The sequence below is a fragment of the Dipodomys spectabilis genome, unplaced genomic scaffold (genome assembly GCF_019054845.1).
Source record: "Dipodomys spectabilis isolate Male_0828 unplaced genomic scaffold, ASM1905484v1 ptg000191l, whole genome shotgun sequence".
Classification (NCBI taxonomy): Eukaryota; Metazoa; Chordata; class Mammalia; order Rodentia; family Heteromyidae; genus Dipodomys; species Dipodomys spectabilis.
Window position 1 is genome coordinate 738820 of NW_024870868.1, and position 23155 is coordinate 761974.

Genomic DNA, 23155 nt, shown 5'->3' on the forward strand with positions numbered 1-23155 from the left:
AGGAGGCTGAGATCTGAGGATCACAGTTGAAAGCCAGCCCGGGCAGGAAAGTATGTGAGACTATTATCTCCAATAAAACACTAGAAAACCGGAAGTGGCGCTGTAGCTCAAGCGGTGGAGAACTCGCCTGGAGCTGAAGAGCACAGAGACAGTGCCCAACCGAGAGGTCAAGACCCATGACAGACCAAAAACCAAACCAAACAAAACAAAAGTTTCTGGTGCAGGTCATTGTGTGGATTCCATCAGTATTGAAAAGAAAGTTCACAAGCAGAGGTAATGGTTAAAAAGTAGTGTGGATATAATTAATGTCACTGAATTTTATACTTAGCAAGCATGAGGCCCTGTGTTCAAACCCCTGCACTTCAAAAAAATGCTAAATCTTCTTTCTGTTACCTACCTTAAGTGGTAGGTGCTCTTCTACTGTTATGATTGTATTGCTCAGAGCTTCTCTGGTGGATGTTTATTCATGCTTTTACATATAATCCATTATTTGAATATTGATATTGAGTTTTAAAGTTTGAATATTGATGTTGAGTTTCAAATACAGGCAAAGCCTGTATTTCTAACTCAATAGGCTAAAGCAGGAAGATGCCTATTCAGTCAAGGCTGCATAGAGAAGTCTTTCCTAAATTCTGATGCTAGAGCTGAAACTGGAGGGACAATTGTTTGTAAGCAATTACAAGTGAGAGATAAGTTTCTGATCATATTAGGTTTTGGTCATGTCAGTTTGGATATAATATTTACATGAATTTTAAAAATTTTCACTTTCCCCTTACTCTCAGTATGTCATTTTGAAACTTTGTAGTACGTTTTTGTTTGCTGCACTTAAAAAAAAAAACAGTTTTCCTTTGTATCATATTAAACATGATTTTTTCTGTATTACAATTTATTATTTATTTTTGAAATTTTTTATGTTTTTTTTTCTCCATCTAGGGACTGGCCACTGTCTCAGAGATTTTGCTCAGTTCTGCCAATTGAGCCACAGCTCAACTTCCGGCTTCTTTCTTTTTGAAGAGTCTCATACGAACCCCAGCACTACTAAGGAGGCTGAAATCTGAGGATCTTGGTTTGAAGCCAGTCTGAGCAGCAAAGTCTGAGGGTTTTTTTTTTATTATTATTTTGCCATTGGTTATGGGCCTGAAAACTAGTCTTTGGCACTGTCCATCAGCGTTCCAGCTTAAGGTTAGTGCTCTATCAACTGAGCTGCAGCAACATTTTCGGCTTTTCCTGCTTATGTGGTTCTGAGGAATCAAACCCAGGTCCTCATGCATGCAAGGCTAGCACCCTACCACTGAGCCAACTTCCCAGATGAAGTCTGAGATTCTTTTTCTTTTTTTATTTTATTTTATTTTTTATTTTTTTTAAATTTAATTTTATTTTATTTGTGAACATACTGTACAGAGGGGTTACAATTACATGGGCAGGATATTGCGTACATTTCTTACCAAGCATTGCAGCCTCCTTTGTTTACCCTTCACATCCCTTCCCAGCCTCCCCCCTCCCCCCGCCCAATCCCAATCCTTCTCCTTCCCCCCCTTTCTCTCCCCCCCCCCCCCCCGCACCGATGTTGTAAAGCTCGTTTTGGACATGACAACTTTTACTTCTCATTGTTGCAACAGGTCCACCTGTATCCTTAAACAACTGGTTTTTCCCCATCTCCTCCACAAGTTATACTGACATCAAATATAGTGAAAGCAGGGGTTATACTGTGGGGGAGGGACATACAAAGCAACAAAGAGATAATCTTATAAATGCGTTAGAAACACATGCATGAAAGAAAAAAACATTAAAATACATATCTAAGGGTTCATTTTCTTAACATCACATTATCTGACCTTTTCCGCTTGACTCATACATATACTAGATATTGCAAATAAGGGAAACCATGGGGCCTATGTTTTAGCCTCTTGAGGAAACAGAATTACAGTTATGAGCCACCAGTAATGGGCTGATTGGCTCATTGCAGCCTCAGTTATTGGTTCTTCTTTTTCTTCTAGTCTTCTTTGCATTTCATTCTTTGTGAATGTGCTAGTGCTGGAGCCAGAACTCATGCAAGGCCTGGCCTGTTTCAGAATGCTGAAATCTGACCATCATGGTTCAAAGCCAGGCTGAGCAGGAAAGTGTCAGATCCTTACCTCCAATTAACTGCCAAAAATCTGGGAGTACTACAGTTCTAGCCCCAGGATGGCCCACAAGCAACTGTCTTGTGGACTTTCCTGCTAGAATTGGCCTTTACACTGGATACCCATATTTCTGCCTCCTGGAGAATTACAGGCATGAGTCACAAGCCCCAGGTTCTCTTCTTATTTACATTTTTGTGATCCTGAGGCTGGATCTCTTAGCAAGGGCACTGTTTCATAGCTTTCTCACTCAAGCCTGGTGCTTTACAACTCCATCACGATTCACTACTGTTTTCTTGTTTACATGTTTGCTGGTGATTTGAAGATTAGAGACCATAGCCCTCAGATTTAATCTATCTTAGTATTTAGGATTACACACAAAAGAAGTGGCACTGTAGCTCATGTGGTAGAGCACTAGCATTGAAATGAAGAGCTGAGGGACAGTGCTCAGGCCCAGATTTCAAGCCTTACAACCGACCAAAAAAAGAGGATTATACACAAAAACCAAAATCTCATCACTCATTAAAAAAATTAATTGAATTTTCTTATACATTTTTTAATTTCTACTTTTTATTTCCATATGTATGCTGGGCTTGGAGCTATAAATCAGTGCCTAGGTATTGTTCCAGTTCCTTTTTTTTTGCCTGTCATGGAGCCTGAACTCTGGGCCTGGGCGCTGTCCCTCAGCTCTTCAGCTTGAGGCTAGAGCCGTACCACTTGTGCTACTGAGCCACTTCTGATTTTTCCTGCTTATGTGTTGGTGAGGAATTGAGCCCAGGGCCTCATGCATGCAAGGCAAGCACTTTCCCACTGAGTCACTTCCCAGTCCCCTCCCAGTACATTTTTAAAACTAGCCCTCTAATATGTGAGACACAGCACAATTCGGAGCTTCTAAAAAAAAAAACTGTAATTGGCTAATTAGCGTAGAGTTCATGGACTCCCCTGCCTTAGCTGGCCTTGAGTACTGATCCTCAGATCTGAGACCCTTGAGTAAGTACAGTAACAAGTGTAAGCTAACTCAATTTTGCTCATTTTAACCTCTGAAATCGGCTCTCCCTTTTCTTCTTCCAACTTTCTTTTCATTTATTTATTTTATTCTTGTGTGTGCTGGTCCTGGAGCTTGATCTCAAGGTGTGGGTATTGTCCCAGGAATCATTGTCTCATTTCTGCCATTGGGGCCACATCTCAACCCCAGGTGTTTCTTGTTTTTTTGTTTTTCTTCTTTTTGGTGGCTCATTGGAGATAAGTGTCTCATGCAAAGCACAGAATGTCTCAGGAAGCCGAAATCTGATTATCAGTTTGAAGTCAGCCTGCACAGAGAATTCCATGAGACTCTTTACCTCTAATTAGCTGGTAGTCATCCCACCGATTAGCTGAGAGTAATAGAACACCAGCCTTGAATAAAGTAGAACAAATTCAACCCCCATGACTGGCACACACAGAAAAAAATGTTCCATGTACTTTCCTGCCTGGAATTGCCTTTAAATGGTTTTTTTTTGATGAGTTCTGGGAAGATGGTGGAGGAGAAGCTGGAGGCTAAACAAGCTCTTGCATAGAAAGCAATTTTAGTGTTCCAATAAACAGTCCTAAGCCAGAGAATCACACCAAGTGTGCCATCACAGGACAGAGAGTTAGCCCAGAGAGGGAAAATCCAGGCAAGGAGACAGATATAAGCACTTGCCAGTGGCCACGGATGTGGCGGCAGCGGAGGCAGCCATAGCCACTGTACCTGCAACAAAGAGAGTCTGGGACTTAAGCATCAGATGCGGCAAGAGAGCGGTTTCTACTCAACACCAGCAAGAACTGACAAGGGGCACACATCTTCATCCTGAAGTTCGCAGACCAGAGATGAGCCAGGAACCAAGACTCTGGCGTGAGTAGAAGCCTCACATCCTCACTCCTTCTCAGGGAGGAGAGGAGGGAAGGCCAGCCGTCCCCCACCCCATTACCAGAGATTTCCGTCTTGGATACTGAAGAAGCCTGGCTGTTCAGCTAGCTCCAACTCAGGCCTTGGAAGAAAACAAGAGTCATTTAGCAGGTCACAGGAACCTAACCTGACCTGCCAGGCTCAGCTCCTCCCTGGGAAAATCACCCAGCTTGAGCAGCCAGCCCCAAGAGTGGCTTTCTTCACTGGGTAAAGAGAGCCAGAGGCTGCCCCTCCTTACAGGAGCCTTGACAATCAATTGAAATTCAGTAAACATAAACCCTGAGAATGGCTCCAGGCTGGGCTCTGTGAGTTTCTCAGAAGCTAACTCCTCAGGGAAAAGCTGCTGTTTGCTGAAAGGCCTCAACTTTACCCAGAACCTAGCCTCATCACAGCATCTCCAAACTAGAGGAAAGAGCCATCTCCCTCTTTTGTGAAAGTCAAAGTAGATCTCTGTCCCATTGAACTAGTCTGGGAGTAGGATCACAAAATCCTTGGTAAAGCAGAGCATTTTTCTGCCTGCTCAAACAAATTGACTAAAGAAACCATCCAAAGCACAGGAAAATCAAACACCACAAGGAGACCAGATAATCCAACAAGAGACTGGTTATGGACACAAGGGAGATACATGAACCTTCCATCCCCCCAAAAAATCAAAGATCTTTTTTTTGTACCTTTTATAATTTTTTTTCTAAACCTTGTTTTAGATTTTTAACTTTAAAAATTTTTGTTTTCTATTAACATTTTTTTCTTCCTCATAAATTTTGTTTTGGGGTTATATGTCTGTGTGGTTTTTTTTCTTTTTTAGAAATTATTTTCATTTTTTTTTCTTTTTTTATGCGAACATACTGTACAGAGGGGTTACAATTAAATGGGAAGATAATGAGTACATTTCCTATCAAGCATAGTAGCCTCCTCCTTTGTTTACCCTTCACATCCCTTCCCAGCCTCCCGATGTCGATGTCCTCCCACCCAATCCTCCCCCCACCCCACCAAAGTTGTAAAGTTCGTTTTCGACATGACATCTTGCACTTCTCATTGCTGCAACGGGTCCACCTGTGCCCTTATTTGAACGACTTATTTTGCCCCTTCCCCTCCACAAATTATACTGACATCAAATAGAGTGAAAGCAGGGGTTATACTGTGGGGGAGGGACATACAAAGCAACCAAGAAATAATCTTATAAATGCTTTAGAAACAAATGCTTGAAAGAAAAAAAAACATTTAAATACATATCTTAGGGTTCATTTTCCTAACTTCACCTTATCTGACCTTTTCTGCTGGACTCATACATGTACTAGATATTGAAAATAAGGGAAACCATGGGACCTATGTTTCTTTGGGCTTGGCTTACTAAACAATATAATTTTTTCCAAGACTTTGAATTTCCTAACAAATGGGGCAATGTCATTCTTTCTGATGGAGGCATAGAATTCGATTGTGTATATATACCACATTTTCTTGACCCATTCGTCTACTGAGGGGCATCTGGATTGGTTCCAGATCTTAGCTAAGGCAAATAATGCTGCAATAAACATAGTTGTGCTGGTAGTTTTAGTGTGGTTTTGTTTGTAAAAATTTGGGTAAATGACCAAAAGTGGGACTGCTGGGTCATAGAGGAGCTCTATGTGGAGTCTTTTGAGGAAACTCCATACTACTTTCCAATGTGGTTGAACAAGTTTACACTCCCACCAACAATGAAGTAAGGTTCTCTTCTGTCCACATCCCCTCCAGCATGTGTAGTTGTTAGAGTTCTTGATTTTTGACATTCTAAATGGGGTATCTCAATGTTGTTTTGTTTTGCATTTCTTTTATGGCTAAGGAGGTTGAGCATTTTTTCATGTGTCTATTGGCCATCCTTCCTTCTTCTTCAGAGAAGTTTCTCTTTAAGTCTTTAGCCCACTGATTTATTGGGGAGTTGTTTCTTTGAGGATTTGTTTTTGGGGGATTTAATTTTTGACTTCCATGTATATTTTAGATATGAGTCCTTTGTCCGGTGTATGGCTAGTGAAGATCTTCTCCCAATCTGTAGGCTTTCTATTGAGCTTGCTAGCTATGTCCTTTGCCATGCAGAAGCTCTGCAACTTCATGCAATCCCATTTGTCCAACCTTTCTTTGATTTGTTGGGTTTCAGGGTCTCTATTCAGAAAATTTCGACCTGCGCCAAGGAGACCTAGAGTTTCTCCTATTCCATCTTGCAATGCTTTCAGAGTGTCTGCTTTGACTCCGAGGTCTTTGATCCATTTGGAGTTGATTCTGGTGCAAGGTGATAGATAAGCGTCTAGTTTTAGTTTTCTACAAGTATTTAAACAATTTTGCCAGCACCATTTACTGAAGAGGCTTTCTTTCTTCCATTCTATTGTTTGAGCTCCCTTATCGAAGATTAGACGGCTATAAGTCTGTAGATTCATTTCTGGGTTTTCAATTCTATTCCATTGGTCCTGAGGTCTGTTCTTGTGCCAGTGCCAAGCTGTTTTGATTACTATGGATTTATAGTAGAGTTTGAAATTTGGTATTGATATTCCTCCAGCAGTGTTCTTTCCATTGAGGAGCGTTTTTGCTATTCGGGGTCGTTTATTGTTCCATATGAATTTTTGGATTGCCTCTTCTATTTCCTTGAAGAATGAGGTTGGAATTTTGATAAGTATCACATTGAATTTGTAGATAGCCTTGGGAAGTATTGCCATTTTCACAAGATTAATCTTTCCAATTCAGGAGCATGGGAGGTTTTGCCATTTTCTAAGTTCTGTTTTGATTTACTTTTTCAAGTTTTTAAAGTTTTCATCATAGAGGTCCTTCACTTCTTTGGTTAAGTTAATTCCTATTATTTTACTTTTTGTGGGGCTATTGCAAATGGAGTGGCATTCTGAATTTCAGCCACACTTTTCACATTGTTGGCATACAGAAAAGCCAATAATTTTGGGGGGTTAATTTTATACCCTGCTACTTTGCCAAAGTTTTGAATCAGCTTGAGTTATTTGGGAGCCGATTCTATGGGATTCTTTAAATGCAAGATCATGTCATCTGCAAAGAGGGAGAGTTTCATTTCTTCTTTCCCTATATGGACCACCTTTATGTTTGCATCTTTTCTTATTGCTGTAGCTAGGCTTTCTAATACTAGATTGAAGAGAAGTGGAGAGAGTGGACATCCTTGTCTTGTTCCTGAGTTAAGAGGAAATGGGTTTAATTTTCACTATTAAGTATAATGCTGGCTGTAGGTTTGTCATATAAAGCCTTTATTTTATTGAGGAATATCCCATGGATTCTTAATTTTTCCAAAACCTTCATCATAAAGGGGTGTTGGATCTTGTCTAATGCTTTTTCTGCATCTATTGAGATAACCATGTGGTTCTTATCCTTGCTCCTGATGATGTGATGAATAAAATTAATTGATATGTGTATATTGAACCAGATTTGCATCCCTGAAATGAATCCTGTTTGATTTTGTTGTGTGATTTTTTGGATGAATTGTTGACTTGGATTGGCCAAAATTTTGTTGAGAAGTTTTGTATCAATGTTCATCAAAACATGGGTCTATAGTTCTCTTTCTTTGATGAGTCCCTTCCTGGTTTGGGGATGAGAGTTATGAGTGTTATGATGGCTTCATAGAATGTGTTTGGTAGTGAACTTTGTCTGCTTTAAAACCGTCTGGTCCTTGACTTTTCTTAGCTGAGAGGTCCCTTATTGCTGTTTCTATTTCAATGCTTGATATAGACCTGTTAAGATGGTTTAACTCATATTGGTTTAGTTTTGACATGTCAATATTTGCTAGGAAAAGGTCCATTTCTGCCAAGTTCTCAAACTTACTAGCATAAAGTTTTGAGAAGTATTCACTTATAATATTCTGAATCATGGTTGTTTCCGTGGTGATGTTTCCATTCTCATCTCTGAGTTTATTTATTTGGGTGTGTTCTCTTCTTTTTCTGATAAGATTTGCTAAGGGTCTGTCAATTTTGTTAATTTTTTCAAAGAACCAACTCTTTGTTTTGTTGATTCTTTCTATAGAGATTTTGGATTTTAATTCATTTAATTCTGATTTAATTTTAATTATTTTTTTCTGTCTACTGGATTGGGGTTTATTTGCTGCTCTCTTTCAAGGAGGTTCAGATGTCTCATTAAATTGTTGGTTTCAGATCTCTTCAATATGTTGATGTAGGAACCAAGAGCTATAAACTTGCCTCTGCTCACTGCCTTTGCTGTGTCCTAGAGTTGCTGGTAATTTGTGTGCTCATTTTTGTTGAATAGCATGAATATTTGAATTTCCTTTCTAATCTCTTCCATGACCCACTCATGATTCAGCAGAGTGTTGTTCAACTTCCCTGTGTTACCAGACTTTCTTTGGTGGCTTTTGGTGTTGAGTTCTAATTTTATTCCCTTGTGGTCTGAAAGAATGCAAGAAATAACTTCAATGTTTCTGAATTTGGACAAGTTTGCTTTGTGGCCTAAAATGTGGTCTATCTTAGAAAATGTTCCATGTGCTGCTGAGAAAATCGTGTATTCTGATGCTGCTGGGTGAAATGTTCGGTAGATGTCTGTTAAATCTAGTTGATCTATGCAGCTGTTTAGATCTGTAGTTTCTCTGTTGAGTTTTTGCCGAGTTGATCTATCTAGTGGGGAGAGTTGTGTGTTAAAATCCCCAACAATTAATGTCTTTGGATCTATGTGGAATTTGAGGGAAAGTAGTGTTTCTTGGATAAATTTGGGAGCTCCGTTGTTTGGTGAATAGATATTTAGACTTGCAATATCCTCCTGAAGGAGAGATCTGTTAATAAGTATGTAGCGACCTTCTTTATCTCTTCTAACTAATTTTAATTTGAAGTCTACTTTATCTAATATTAGGATTGCAACTCCAGCTTGTATATGGAGGCCATTTGCTAGGTAGATTTTGTTCTAATCTTTCACATTGAAAATGTGTTTGTTTTTATGGGCTAAATTCCTGAAGGCAGCAGAAGGTATGATCGTGTTCTTTAATCCAGCTAGACAGTCTATGTAGCTTAATTGGAGAGTTAAGTCCGTTAATGTTCAGAAATAGGAGAGAGAGGTATTTGGGAGTTCCTGCCATTTTATCCACATTTTTGGGGGCTGTGGCAACTGTGTTCTTCCTATGGTTCTTGGATTCTCAGTTTGGGTGCAGTTTCTTGGCCTCTATTCTGGTCTTGTTGGTTTTCTTTGTGTAGGACATCTTTAAGAATCTTTTGTAGGGCTGGTTTGGTGGAGATGTATTGTTTCAATATTTCTTTGCTATGGAAGGTTTTTATTTGGCTTTTAGTTATGAAGGAGAGTTTAGATGGTACAGTATTCTTGGTTGATAGTTGTTTGTTTTTAGGGCATGGCATACATCATTCCAGGCTCTTCTTGCTTTGATTGAATCTGCTGAGAAATCTGAGGAGATTCTAATTGGTTTCCATTTATAGGTGATTGATCTTTTCTCCTTGACAGCTTTAAGGATCTTTTTATTTTTTTATTTTTTTTTTATTATTATTGTTTTTAACCCTAACCCTAACCCTAACCCTAACCCTAACCCTAACCCTAACCCTAACCCTAACCCTAAGGATCTTTTCCTTGGTCTGAGTTGATCCTGTGTGGATTATAATGTGACTGTGGGATGTCCTATTCTGGTCTGGTCTATTTGGAGTTCTAAAAGCTTCTTGTATCTGAATAGGACTATCTTTTTACATGTTTGGGAAGTTCTCTGCTAGGATCCTTTTAAACAAATTTCCTAGGCCATTAACTTCTGTTTCTAGTTGCTCCTGTACACCCATTATCCTTAGATTAGGCCTTCTGATGGTGTCTTCCAAGTGTTGGATAGATCTATCATATTTCTTGGACTTGGATAGTTGTATATACTTTATCTATAATATCTAGGCTGTCTTCAATTCCCAAGATTCGATCTTCTACATGGTCTAACCTGCTGTCAAGACTTTCTACTTTGGTTTTTATTTCTTTTCCTTCTAATTGGTCAGTTTTGATAGCTTCAAATTCTTTGTGGAAGCTTTGTTTTAGACCTTGAATGGACTTCTTTACTTCCTTAATTTGGTGTTCAGTGTTTATTCTCAAATCACTTAGTTGATTGGTTATGGTTTCCTTGGACTCCCATTCCTTCTGTTGGGTTCCATTCAACATTCCCTTTGTGGTCTCTGTGACCTCCTTCAGCTCTTTGTTAATGGATCCCATGAATGCCTTTAGTGATCTTTGTGTAGTCTCATCCTGCTCTCTCAATTCCTGTATTACTTTTTGCTTAGCTTCCTTCTGTTCATGCCATTCCTGTAGTTCTCTTTGAGTGTTCTCAGCCTGTTCAAGCCATTCCTGCCTTTCTCTTTGAGTATTCTCAAGCTGCTCACGCAAATCCTGTATCAGTTTTTGAGTAGCTTCCTCACTCTCATGATATTCCTGTATAAACCTTTGGATTGCCTCCTCTCTCTCCCTCTCACTCTCATGCAGAGTCCCTTGTAGGTTTTCAATCTTTTCCTGCCTTGACCTATTGTTTGCCTCCTCTCTCTCCCTATCACGCTCATACAGAGTCCTTTGTCGGTTTTCAATCTTTCATTTATCATGTTTTCCTGCAGTGTTTATTAGAGCTTTTTGGGAATTCTCCTCTGGATTATTCATTATCCGTTATGTCCCCTGAGTATCATGAGTGGGAGTTGAGATTCCCAGACTTGCCATTTTTCTTGTGTTTTTCCAGCTTACTCTGCCCATTTGGGATGAAAATAACACCAGTTTTCTGCTAGAACACTAACTTAAGTCAAGCATCAACCAAAGTCTGCATTTGCACAGTCCATAGTCTGCAGATAAAATCTAGTTCAACAGATACATCTATTAAACATCAAACAACTATATATTAATGGGCTACGAACCGCAAAGAAGAATTTGGAAAATCAGAAATTATTAGGGGTAGGGAGAGATGTGGGTAAAACATAGGAATAGAGAGATGTGGGAAGAGACAAGGAGAGCTAACTAAGTCCTAATCACAAAGCAGGAAATAGGTTGGGTAGTATGAAAGTAGAGAAAGAGAAAAAAAGAAGAAAGAGAAAGGGAAAAAAGAGACCAGAAAAAATAGAAAAGAAAAATTTAAAATATTATGCAGAATCGAAAACAAACTATCCAGAGAAGAACGTGAATATAATGAGAGAAACAGAGGGATATAAATGAGATGAGAAAATCTTAGAAATTATAATACTTAAAATATTATATAGGTATAAAGAGGTAGTACTGCTATTAAGGAATTTAAGTCTCAGAGGTTTTGAATTGAGTAATAAATTTGTGGATTAAGTGTGTTCACAATTGGGGATAGGATCTAATAGTCAACTACGGGTTTATCTGAGGATGTGCAGAACAACAATTAAGTCACATAAAGAAGAATGAAAGAGAAGAAAAGGTGAAAAGGGTAAGAGAGAAAGAAAAAAAGATCAGAAGTTCAGTAGAGGTAAACAAAAAGAATTTTTTTAAAAAAAAAACAAAGAAAAAAAAGAAAGAAAAACGCACACACACATGTACTCCTATAATAAAAATTATAAGAGGAAAAAAAGTTACTAGAAAACAATTTTTTTCAAAAAATTTAAAAATTAAAAATTTTTAGAAAAGAAAAAAAGTTTTTTATAAAAGGTACAAAAAAAATGAAGAAGAGAAAAAATAGTTCTTTCGTTTTTCTGGGAGGGTTGGGAAAAATCCTGCATATCCCTTGTGTCCGTAACCAGCCTCTTGTTGGAGTCTCTGGTCTGCTTGTGGTTCTGTGGCTTGGTTGGTTTCTTAAGTCAGTTTGTTTGAACAGGCAGAGAAATGCTCTGCTTTACCCAGGATTTTGCGATCTTCCTTCCAGTTTAGTTCAATGGGAGGGAGATCTGCTTTGAGTATCACAAAAGAGGGAGATGGCTTTTTCCTCAAATTTGAAGAAGCTGTGATGAGGCTAGGTTCTGGGTAGAGTTGAGGCCTTTCAGCAATCAGTAGCTTTTCCGGGGGGCTAATTTGTGAGAAACTCACAGAGCCCAGCCTGGAGCCATTCTAAGGGTTTATGTTTACTGAATTTCAATTGTCAAGGCTGCTAAAGGGAGGAGCAATCTCTGGCTCTGATTACCCAGCGAAGAAAGCCACTCCTAGGGCTGGCTCCCAAGCATTCTGACTTTTCCCTAGGTGGAGCTGAGTCTGGCAGTTCAGCTTAGGTTCTTGTGACCTGCTAAATGACTCTAGTTTTCTTCCAAGGCCTGAGTTGGAGCTAGCAGCTCCGCTGAGCTTTGTCGCTATCCAAGATGGAGATCTCCAGTACTGGGGGGGAAGGGTGGCCTTCCCTCCTCTGCACCCTGAGAAGGAGTGAGGACATCAGAGTTCTACTCACGCCAAGTCTTGCTTCCTGGGTTGTCTCTGGTCTGCGAACTGCAGGGGGAAGAATTCCACTCCTTGTTGGTTCTTGCTGGTGTTGAGTAGAATCCGCTTGCCCACTGTGTCTGGATCCTTCGTCCCAGACTCTCTGTGATTCAGGTATGGCGAGTTCGGCCACCGCCACCACCGCTGCTACTGCAGCAGCAGCAGCAGCTGGCAAGATCTCAGATCTGTCTCCTTGTCTGGATTTTCCCTCTCTGTCCTAACTCTCTGTCCTGTGATGACACACTTGGTGTGATTCTCTGGCTGAGGACTGTTCACTGGAACTTTAAAACTGCTTTCTATGTGAATGATTGCTTTACCTCCAGATTCTCCTCTGCCATCTTCCCAGAACTCTCTCTTTTTATCTTTTAAAATAATTTTTTTTATTTAGCTCTAGTGACCATTTGATCCTTTTCTTTTTCCTTCTTGTTCTTTTCACGTTTTCTTCTCTTTCATGCTTTGCATGACTTAATTGCTGTTCTCATCCTCATATATACCCGTAGTTGATTATTTGACTTTAGCCACATTGTGCACACACTTAATCCAGAAATTTATTACTCAGTTTAAAGATGCTTAGACTTAACTTCCTTAATAGCAGTACTACCTCTTAATAACTATATAATATTTTTAGCATTTTTATTTTTAAGTTTTCCACATCTCCTTTCCATCCCTCCTGTTCTCTTATTCTATCCACATTCTTCTCTGAATATTATGTCTTCAATTTGCATAATTTTTAAGTGTTGCACTTCTTAATTTTTAATGTTTGTTTTCCTGTTTTTTCTTGTCTTTTTTCTTTCTCTTTCTTCTTTTTTTCTCTCTCTACTATCATTCTATCCAAGCTATTTCCCGTTTTGAGTTTAGGATTTGTTGTGTTAACTCTCCCACTGCCTTTCCACATCACTCTATGCCTATTTTTTACCACATCTCTCCCTAAACCTAATAATTTCTGTTTGCCAACTTATTCTTTGCAGTTCGTAGCCCAATTATACTTAGTTGTTTGAAGTTGAATAGATATATCTATTGAATTATATTGTATCTGCAGACTTTTGACTGTGCAACTACTGACTTTGGTTGATGCTTGCCTTAAAATAGTGTGCTAGCACAAAGCTGGTTTATTTTCATCCCAAATGGGTAGAGCAATCTGGAAAACACAAGAAAAATGGCAAGTTCAGTTATCTCAACTCCCACTCATAATAATCAGGGACAAAAAAGATAACGAATAATCCATAGAAGTGTTCCCAAAAAGGTCTACAAATACTACTGGTAAACATAGTAAATGAAAAGATTGAAAACCTGTGAAGGACTCTGTATGAGCGTGATAGGGAGAGAGAGGAGGCAAAACAAAGAATATCATGAGTGTGAGGAAGCTACTCAAAGTTTGATACAGGAATTGCGAGAGTAGCTTGAGAACACTTAAAGAGAAATAAAGGAATTGCATGAGCAGGCTGGGATCAGTCAAAGAGAAAGTCATGAATGGCGTGAGCAGGCTGAAAACACTCAAAGAGAACTACAGGAACTGCGTGAATATGAATAAGCTAATCAAAGAATAATAGAGGAATTGAGAGTGGGGGGATGAGAATACAGAAAGATCACTAAAGGCATTCAAGGAATCCATAAACAGAGAGCTCAAACAAATCAGGGAGACCACAAAAAGAAATGCTGAACGTAACCCAACAGAAGGAATGGGAGTCCTAGGAAACCATAACTAATCAACTAAGTGATTTGTGAATAAATACTAACACCAAATTAAGGAAGTAAAGAAGTCCATACAAGATCTAAAACAAAACTCCAACAAGGAATCTGAAGCCATCAAAGGCGACCAACTAGAAGGAAAAGAAATAAAAAACAAAGTAGAAAGACTTGATAGTAGGTTAGACCATCCTGAAGATCGAATTTCAGGGATTGAAGTCAGCCTAGTTATTATAGAGAAAGAACATACAACCATCCAAGACAAATCCAAGAAATATAATAAAGCTATTCAACAATTGGAAGACACCATCAGAAGGCCTAATCTGAGGCTAATGGGTGTAGAGATAGAAGTTAATGGTCTAGGAAATTTGTTTAACAGGATTCTAGCAGAGAACTTTCCAAACATGCAAAAAGATAGGTCTATTCAGACACAAGAAGCTTTTAGATCACCAAATAGATGAGACCAGGATAAGGCATACCACCATCACATTATAAACTACACACGTTCAATTCAGACCAAAGAAAAGTTCCTTAAAGCTGTCAAGGAGAAAAGCTCAATCAGCGGTAAAGGGAAACCAATTAGAGTCACCTCAGATTCCTCAGAAGAAACAATGCCAGAAGAGCCTAGAATGATGTATGCCATGCCCTAAAGACAAACAAATATCAACCAAGAATACTGTACCCAGATAAACTCTCCTTCATATGCAACTAGATCACAAAAAAAGGTCAAGCAACAGTACCCAAACTGAGAATCCAAGAGCCATAGGAAGAACCAAGTTGCCGCAGCCACAAGAAGGTGGATAAAATGGCAGCAGCTCCCAAATACCTCAGTCGTATCTCTCAACATTAACGGACTTAACTCTTCAATTAAACGACATAGACTGTCTACTTGGATTAAAAAGCATCATCCTTCTATCTGCTTCTTTCAGGAGTTACATCTTGCCTGTAAAAACACACATTTTCAATGTGAAAGGTTGAAACAAAATCTACCAAGCAAATGGCCCCCATAAACAGGCAGGAGTTGCAATCCTAATACCAGATAAAATAGACTTCAAATTAAAATAAGAGAGAAAAGATTAAGAAGGTCTCCACATACTCATTAAGAGATCTCTCCTTCAGGAGGATATTACAATTCTAAATATCTACTCGCCAAAAAATGGAGCTCCCAAATTTATCCAAGAAACACTACTTTTGCTCAAATCCCACATAGATCCAAAGACACAGGCTGAAATTTTCTTAATAGAGACCCAGAAGCACAACAAATCTAAGAAGGGTTGAACAAATGGGATTGCATAGCTTCTGCATGGCAAAGGACATAGCTAGCAAGATCAATAGAAAGCCCACCGATTGGGAGATGGTCTTCACTAGCCATACAACAGACAAGGGTTTCATATCTAAAATATACCTGTAACTCAAAAAATTAAACCCCCCAACAGCAAACCTTCAAAGAAAAAACTGCCCAATAAATAAGTGGGCTAAAGACTTAAAGAGAAACTTCTTTGAAGAGGAAAGAAGGATGGCCAATAGATACATGAAGAAATGCTCAACCTCCCTAGCAATAAAAGAAATGCAAATCAAAACAGCATTTAGATACCACTTCACCCCAGTCAGAATGGCTAGAATCAAGGACTATAATAACAACAGATGCTGGAGGGCATGTGGACAGAAGGGAACCTTAATACATTGTTGGTGGGAGTATAAACTTTTACAACCACTTTGGAAAGTAGTATGGAGTTTCCTCAAAAGACTCCACATAGGGCTCCCCTATGATCCAGCAATCCCACTTTGGGGCATTTAACCAAATGTTCACAAGCAAAACTATAAGAAAGTTACCAGCACAACTATGTTTATTGCAGACTTATTTACCATAGCTAAGATCTGGAACCCACCCAGATGCCCCTCAGTAGATGAATGGATCAAGAAAATGTGGTATATATACACAATGGAATTCTATGCCTCCATCAGAAAAAATGACATTGCCCCATTTGTTAGGAAATGGAAAGATTTGGGAAAAATTGTATTAAGTGAAGTAAGACAGGCCCAAAGAAACATAGGTCCCATAGCTTCCCCTATTTGTAATAACTAGTATCAGTCTGAATCAAGCCGAAAAGGTCAGATAAGTCGATTTTAGGGAAATGAACCCTAAGATATTTATTCAAATGTTTTTTTTTTCTTTCATGCAATTGTTTCTAAAACAATTATAAGATCATATCTTTGTTGCTTTGTATGTGCCTGCACAACTTTAGAACCCCTGTTTTCACTGTATTTGATATTGTTATCATTTGTGGAGGGGAAGGGAAAAAACAAATCATTTAAATAGGCATACAGGTGGACCCATTGCAACGAGATGTACAAGTCATTATGTCAAAAACGAACTTTACAACTTTGGTGGGGGATTGAGGGTTGGGTGGTGGGACGGGGGGAGAATGGGATGGGAAGGGGAAACAAAGGAGGAGGCTACAATGCTTTATGAGAAATGTACTCATTGTCTTGCCCATGTAATTGCAACCCCTCTGTACAGTATTTTCACAATAAAATAAGTGGTTTATTTTGGAAAATGTTCCATGTAGTGATGAGAAAAAAGTGTATTCTGATGCTGCTGGGTGAAATATTCAGTAGTTGTCTGTTAAATGTAGCTGATCTAGGTAGTTCTTTAGATCTGCATTTTCTTTATTGAGTTTTTTCGAGTTGATCTATCTAATGTGGATAGTGGTCTGTTAAAGCCCCCAACAATTCTTATCTTTGGATCAATTTGAGATTTTGGGGAAAGTAGTATTTGTTGGATAAATTTCCGTGATCCATTGTTTGGCGAATAGTATTTATTATTGTAATATCCTCCTGAAAGAAAGATCCCTTAATTCGTATGTAGTGACCTTCTTTATCTCTTCTCACTAATTTTAATTTGAAGTCTATTTTATCTGATATTACGACTGCAATTCCTGTCTGTTTATGGGGGCCATTTGCTTGGTAGATTTTGTTCCAGACTTTCACGTTCAAAGTGTGTTTGTTTTTATGAGCAAGGTGTGATTCCTGAAGGCAGGAGATAAAAGGATGTTGCTTTTTAATCCATCTAGACAGTGTCTGTCGCTTAATTGGAGAGTTAAGTCCGTTAATGTTGAGAGAAAGGACTGAGAAGTGTTTGGAAGTTTCTGCCATTTTATCCACCTTCTTGGGTGCTGTGGCAACTTGGTTCTTCCTATGGTTTTTGGATTCTCAGTTTGGATGCCGTTTCTTTGCCTTTATTGTGGTATTGTCAGTTCTGTCTGTGTAGGACATCTTTAAGTATCTTTTGTAGGACCAGTTTGGTGGAGATATTTTTTTTTCAGTTTTTCTTTGCTATGGAAGGTTTTTATTTCACCTTTGGTTATGAAGGAGAATTTAGCTGTTTACACTATTCGTGGTTCATCCTTCGTCTTTAGGTCATGGCATGCATCATCCCAGGCTCTTCTTGCTTTAATTTTCTCTGCTGAAAAAAATGAAGTTATTCTAATTGTTTCCCCTTCATAGATGATAGATCTTTTTTCCTTGACAGCTTTAAGGATCTTTTCCTTGGTCTGAATTGATCTTGTGCATATTATAATGTGATGGTGGGATGTCCTGCTCTTGTCTGGTCTATTTGGGGTTCTAAACATTTCTTGTATCTGAATAGGCCTATCCTTTTGCATGTTTGGGAATTTCCTCTGCTAGGATCCTGTTAAACAAATTTCCTAGACCATTATCTTCTCTCTCTAGGTGCTCCTCTACACCAATTATTCTCAGATTAGGCTTTCTGATGGTGTCTTCCAATTGCTGAATATATCTATCATATTTCTGGATTTGTCTTGGATAGTTGTACATTCTTTCTCTATAATATCTAGGCTGTCATCATTCACTGAAATTCGATCTTCTGCATGGTCTAACCTACTGTCAAGGCTTTATTCTTTGTTTTTCATTCATTTTCCTTCTAATTGTTTAGTTTTGATGACTTCAAATTCTTTTTGGGAGCTTTGTTTCAGATCTTGTATGGACTTCTTTACTTCCTTAATTTGGTGTTCAGTTCTTATTCTCAAATCACTTAGTTGTTTGGTTATGGTTTCCTTATACTCCCATTCCTTCTCGCGGGTTCCAATCAGCATTCCCTTTGTGGTCTCCCTGAATTCTTTCAGCTGTCTGTTTATGGATTCCATGAATGCCTCTATTGATCTTTGTTTATTCTCGTCCCTCCCTTGCAATTCCTGTATTACTCTTTAATTAGCTTCCTCATGTTCATGCAATTCCTGTAGTTCTCTTTGACTGTTCTCAGCCTGTTCACGCAATTCCTGACATTCTCTTTGTCTCTTTTCAGCCTGCTCATGCAATTCCTGTATTTCTCTGACAGTTCTCAGCCTGTTCACACAATTCCTTTATTTCTCTTTGAGTGTTCTCAACCTGTTCACACATTTCTGTATCAACCTTTGAGTAGCTTCCTCATGCTCATGAGATTATTGTATTGATCTTTGGTTTGCTTCTGCTCTCTCCCTATCATGATCACACTGAGTCCTTTGCAGGTTTTCTATCTGTTCATTCACCATGTTTCCCAGTAATATTTATTGAGCTATTGGAGAACTCTCCTCTGGAATACTGGTTATCATGAGTGGGAGTTGAGATACCAGGACTTGGATTTTTCTTGTATTTCTCTGGCTTGTTCTGTCCATTTGATATGAAAGTAACACCAATTTTCTGGTAGAATATTTTTTCAAAGGCATGCATCAACCAATGTCCTGTAGTTGCACAGGCAAAAGGACTCAGATATAATCTAGTTCAACAGATACAATCTATTCAACATCAAACAACTATGGATTAATGGGCTAACAACAGCATGGATGAATTTGGCAAACCAGAAATTATTATATTTAGGGACAAATATGAGGAAAAATAGGATTAGAAGAATGTGGAGAGGTAAAAAGAGAGTGAATTTAACCGAGTTCTAATCTCAAAGAGGGAAATGGATTGGACAGAATAGTAGGAGAGAGAAAAAAACAGACAAGAAAAAAATGGGAAAAACAAATATTAAATTTATGAAATGAATTTTTAAAATTATCTAAGTTTAAGGTGGTATTGAGAGAAGAAAAAGATACAATGAGAGGAGGGGAAGGATAGAAAGGAGACATGAAAAACTAAAAACTAAAAATTCTCAAAAATTATATAGCCTAAAGAGATAATACTGCTATTACATTATTTAAGGCTAAGAAGTTTTGAATTGAGTAATAAAATTCTTGATTAAGTGTGTATACAATGGGGTCTAATATTTGACGACGGGCATATATCTGAGGATGAGCAGAATAGCAAATAAGTCACACAAAAAACAAGGAAACAGAAGAAAAAATGAAAAGAATGAAAAAAAAAGAAAAGAGGACCAAAAGGTCATTAGTGATTTAAACAAAGCACTCACACACACATACACCTAAAATAAAAATTAGGAGAGAAGAAAAAAAGATTAATAGAAAACAATTTTTTTAAACTAAAAATTAGAAAAGGTACAAAAAAGAGTTCTTTTTTTGGGGGGGTGGGGGGAGAAGTAGATGGGAAGATCCTGTATCTCCCTGTGTCTGTAACCAGTCTCTTGGTGGAGTCTCTAGTCTGCTTGTGGTGTTTGGTTTCCCTGTGGCATGATTGGTTTCTTAAGTCAATTTGTTTTAGCAGGCAGAAATATGCTCAGGATTTTGTGATCCTCCTCCCAGGCTAGTTCAATGAGAGGGAGATCTGCTTTGAGTTTCACAAAAGAGGGAGATGGCTGTTTCCTCTAATTTGAAGATGCTGTGATGAGGCTAGGTTCTGGGTAGAGTTGAGGCGTTTCAGCAAATTGTAGCTTTTCCCTGAGGGGTAGCTTCTGAGACACTCAGGGAGCCCAGCCTGGAGCCATTCTCAGGGTTTATGTTCACTGAATTTCACTTGATTGTTTAGGCTGCTGTAGGGAGGGGCAGCCTCTGGCTCTGTTTACCCAGTGAAGAAAGTCACTCCCCTCGGGGCAGAGCTTTGTCTGCCTGGGCTGGGTGACTTTTCCTAAGGAGGAGCTGAGCCTGGCAGTTCAAGTCAGGTGCCTGTGACCTCATAAATGACTCTTTTGTTTTTTTTCCCAAGGCAAGGCCTGAGTTGGAACTAGCTGCTCAGCTGGGCCTTTTCAATATCAAATATGGAGATCTCCAGGGGTGAGGGCGGGAAGGGTGGCCTTCCCTCCTCTGTTCCCTGAGAAAGAGTGAGTATGTCAGGATTCTACTCACGCTGGAGTCTTGGTTCCTGGGTTGTCTCTGGTCTGTGATCTGCAGGATGAAGATATCTGCTACTTGTCAGTTCTTTCTGGTTTGAAGTAGAATCCCGTCACCTGCTGTGTCTGGCACCATTGTCCCAGACTCTGTGTTGTTCTTTTGGCGGCTCGGCTGCTGCGGTTGCCACCACCACCGCAGCTGCAGCTAATGGCAAGTGCTCAGATATGTTTCCTTGACTGGATTTTCCCTCTCTGGCCAAACTCTCTGTACTGTGATGGCACACTTCGTAATTCTCTGGCTAGGACTCTTTACTGGAACACTACAACTATTTTCTATGTGAGAGCTTCTTTAGCCTCTAGCTTCTCCTCCTCCATCCTCCCCTAAAGTAATCTGTTGTTGCTTTTTAAAAAACTGGTGCCAGTGTATCATGCCTATAATCATAACAACTCAGGTGGCTGAGATCTGATAATCGAGGATTAATAACAGTCTGGGTAAGAAGGTCTGTGAGACTATTATCTCATTAACTGGTTACCAAGAGACTAAAAGGAGCACTGTGGGCCAAACTAGTAGAGTGATAGCCTTGAGCACAAGAGAACAGCGATTTCAACCAGGCCCTAAGTTCAAGCTTCTCATATTAAAAAAACGTTAAAAACAATTTGCCATCATTTGTAATTTCAGCCAATTTGTAATTTAAACCAATTTGCATCTCAGTTTGCACGTATATTGGTGGGGGAACTAAACTTATCTAACAGTTAAAAGGAAAAAAAAATGAGCACAAGTGTACAGGTGGCTCACGCCTGTAATCCTATCTTCTCAGGAGGCTGAGAAATGAGGATGGTGGTTCAAAGCCAGCCCTGGGCAGAAATGTTCCCATGAGACTGCTATTTCCAATTAACCACTAAAAAACAAGAATGGCACTATGGTTTAAACTTGTATGGTAGAGTACTAACCTTGAGCAAAGAAGCTCTGGGACAGCACCCATGCCCTGTATTCAAGCCCCATGTCTGAAGGAAAAAATAAATATTTCAGGGCTGGGAATGTGGCTAAGTGGTAGAGTGCTTGCCTTGCAAGTATGAGCCTTTGGGTTCGATTTCTAAGTACCACATAAGCAGAAAAGCCAGAAGTGGCACTGTGGTTCAAGTGGTAGAGTGATATCTTTGAGGTGAAGAGCTAATGGACAATGCCCAGGCCCAGAGTTCAGGACCCATGATGGACAAAAAACAAACAAAAAAAGAGTTTAAACAAACGATGTGCACAATAGACTATACACTAAAGATGAAAGATTAAATTAATAAATTAATAATTAAAATGATGAACATTGTTTCAATTTTGTAGGTGATGAATGTAGCAGAAAAAGTGATAAGAAATGATTCATTTCTAACAACTCTTCCATTTTTTAACCTCATTTACTACTTTTAAACTAAAGAGGCATGTATCACTTTACAGAAAAACAAAATTGTACATGTATTTTAGCCTGAATTCCACATTCTATAATTTGCCTTTTAGTAAACGATCAGTATCTTTTCATATAAAATAGCTGTGATACCTTTATTTAATACTTCACATCTTTCCAGTATTTGGTTATATCAAAATTCCTCCTTTCCTTCTTTTCTTCTTTCCATTCCTTCATATCCTTTCCTCCTTTCAATCCTAGCAATTAAACTCAGGGCTTCAGGCATTTTAGGTAGGTGCTCTACAAAGTGAGCCATACACCTGCTCTTTTCGCTTTAGTCACTTTTGTTTTTGTTGGTCATGTGGTTTGAACTCTGCACCTGGACACTGTCCCTGCACTCTTCAGCTCAAGGCGAGTGCTCTACTGTTTCAGCCACAGTGCCGCTTCTAGTTTTCTTGTGGATTATTGAGCTAGGAGTCTCACACACTTTCCTGCCTAGATTTGCTTTGAACTGGGATCTTCAAATCTCAGCCTCCTGAATAGCTAAGATTAAAAGCATGAGCCACCTGCGCTCAGTGCTGCTTTAGCCATTTTTATGACAGGATTTTCTGTTTATGACCAGCCCAGCATGGATCACAATCCCTTGATGACAGGGAGGGTTGTGTGTAGCAAGTCAGATACAGTGGGGAAACAACTTTCTCTGCCCATCACAGGGAGAATTTTGGAGTATTGTATTAGAAATTTCTAGAAGTGGGTTGTGAGGAGCATTCTGCTCCCAGGAGTCTCTTCCCCCTTCCCAACATTCTAGTCCTGCCAGAAAAGGTCTATAGTAGAAGGCTCAGGATGGAGATAGCAGACTCTCATTTTCCTTGTCACCAATATGCCCACAGCATCGATTGTTCCATCTTAACTATTTGGATGGACATCTACCCTGATGATTTTTATGAGCACAAGAAACTTGACATCCTGAAAAATCTTACACAGTATGACAAGCTCAACATGCCCTCTTCAGACTTGCTGTTCTGCTTACATATTCTTCTGGACCAGCTGGAGCAACGCATGGCCTGTGAGACCAAGAAAAAGAGTAAATAATCCTTGTTTAGTTGCCTTAGAGCTTGTGAGTAGGGATAGATCCTAGGTCTCAAGGGATGGGCCTGCTTGGCCAAAAGCCCTTTGTACTACACAGCTTGGCAAAATGTCCTATTATGGATGTTCTATACCGGGTAATGTCTGTTCCCTTTTTAAAAGAACTTGGACATAACCACTCATTAGAAACACCCTACCTTCTCATCAGTGTTCAGTCCAAACTCAAGTTCTACAGCTTCTCCTACTAAATCCTCATAGAAGTTTAGTCACACTTTAACTTCTAGAGTGTACTCTAAGACTCCTGTACCTGTTTCCACTCTTATGTTTGTGTCACTATAGAGAACTTCCTGCTGAACTCCAG

At 39.1% G+C, this 23155-nt stretch overlaps 1 protein-coding gene across 1 annotated transcript in view; it reads left to right on the forward strand.

The window, feature by feature from the left end:
* LOC122121599 (insulin-like growth factor-binding protein 3) overlaps positions 1 to 23155 on the forward strand; it is a 182915-nt gene that overhangs the window by 154110 nt on the left and 5650 nt on the right. The window contains 1 exon segment of the mRNA XM_042695847.1: positions 12520 to 12576. Coding sequence (XP_042551781.1) covers positions 12520 to 12576 — 57 coding nt within the window.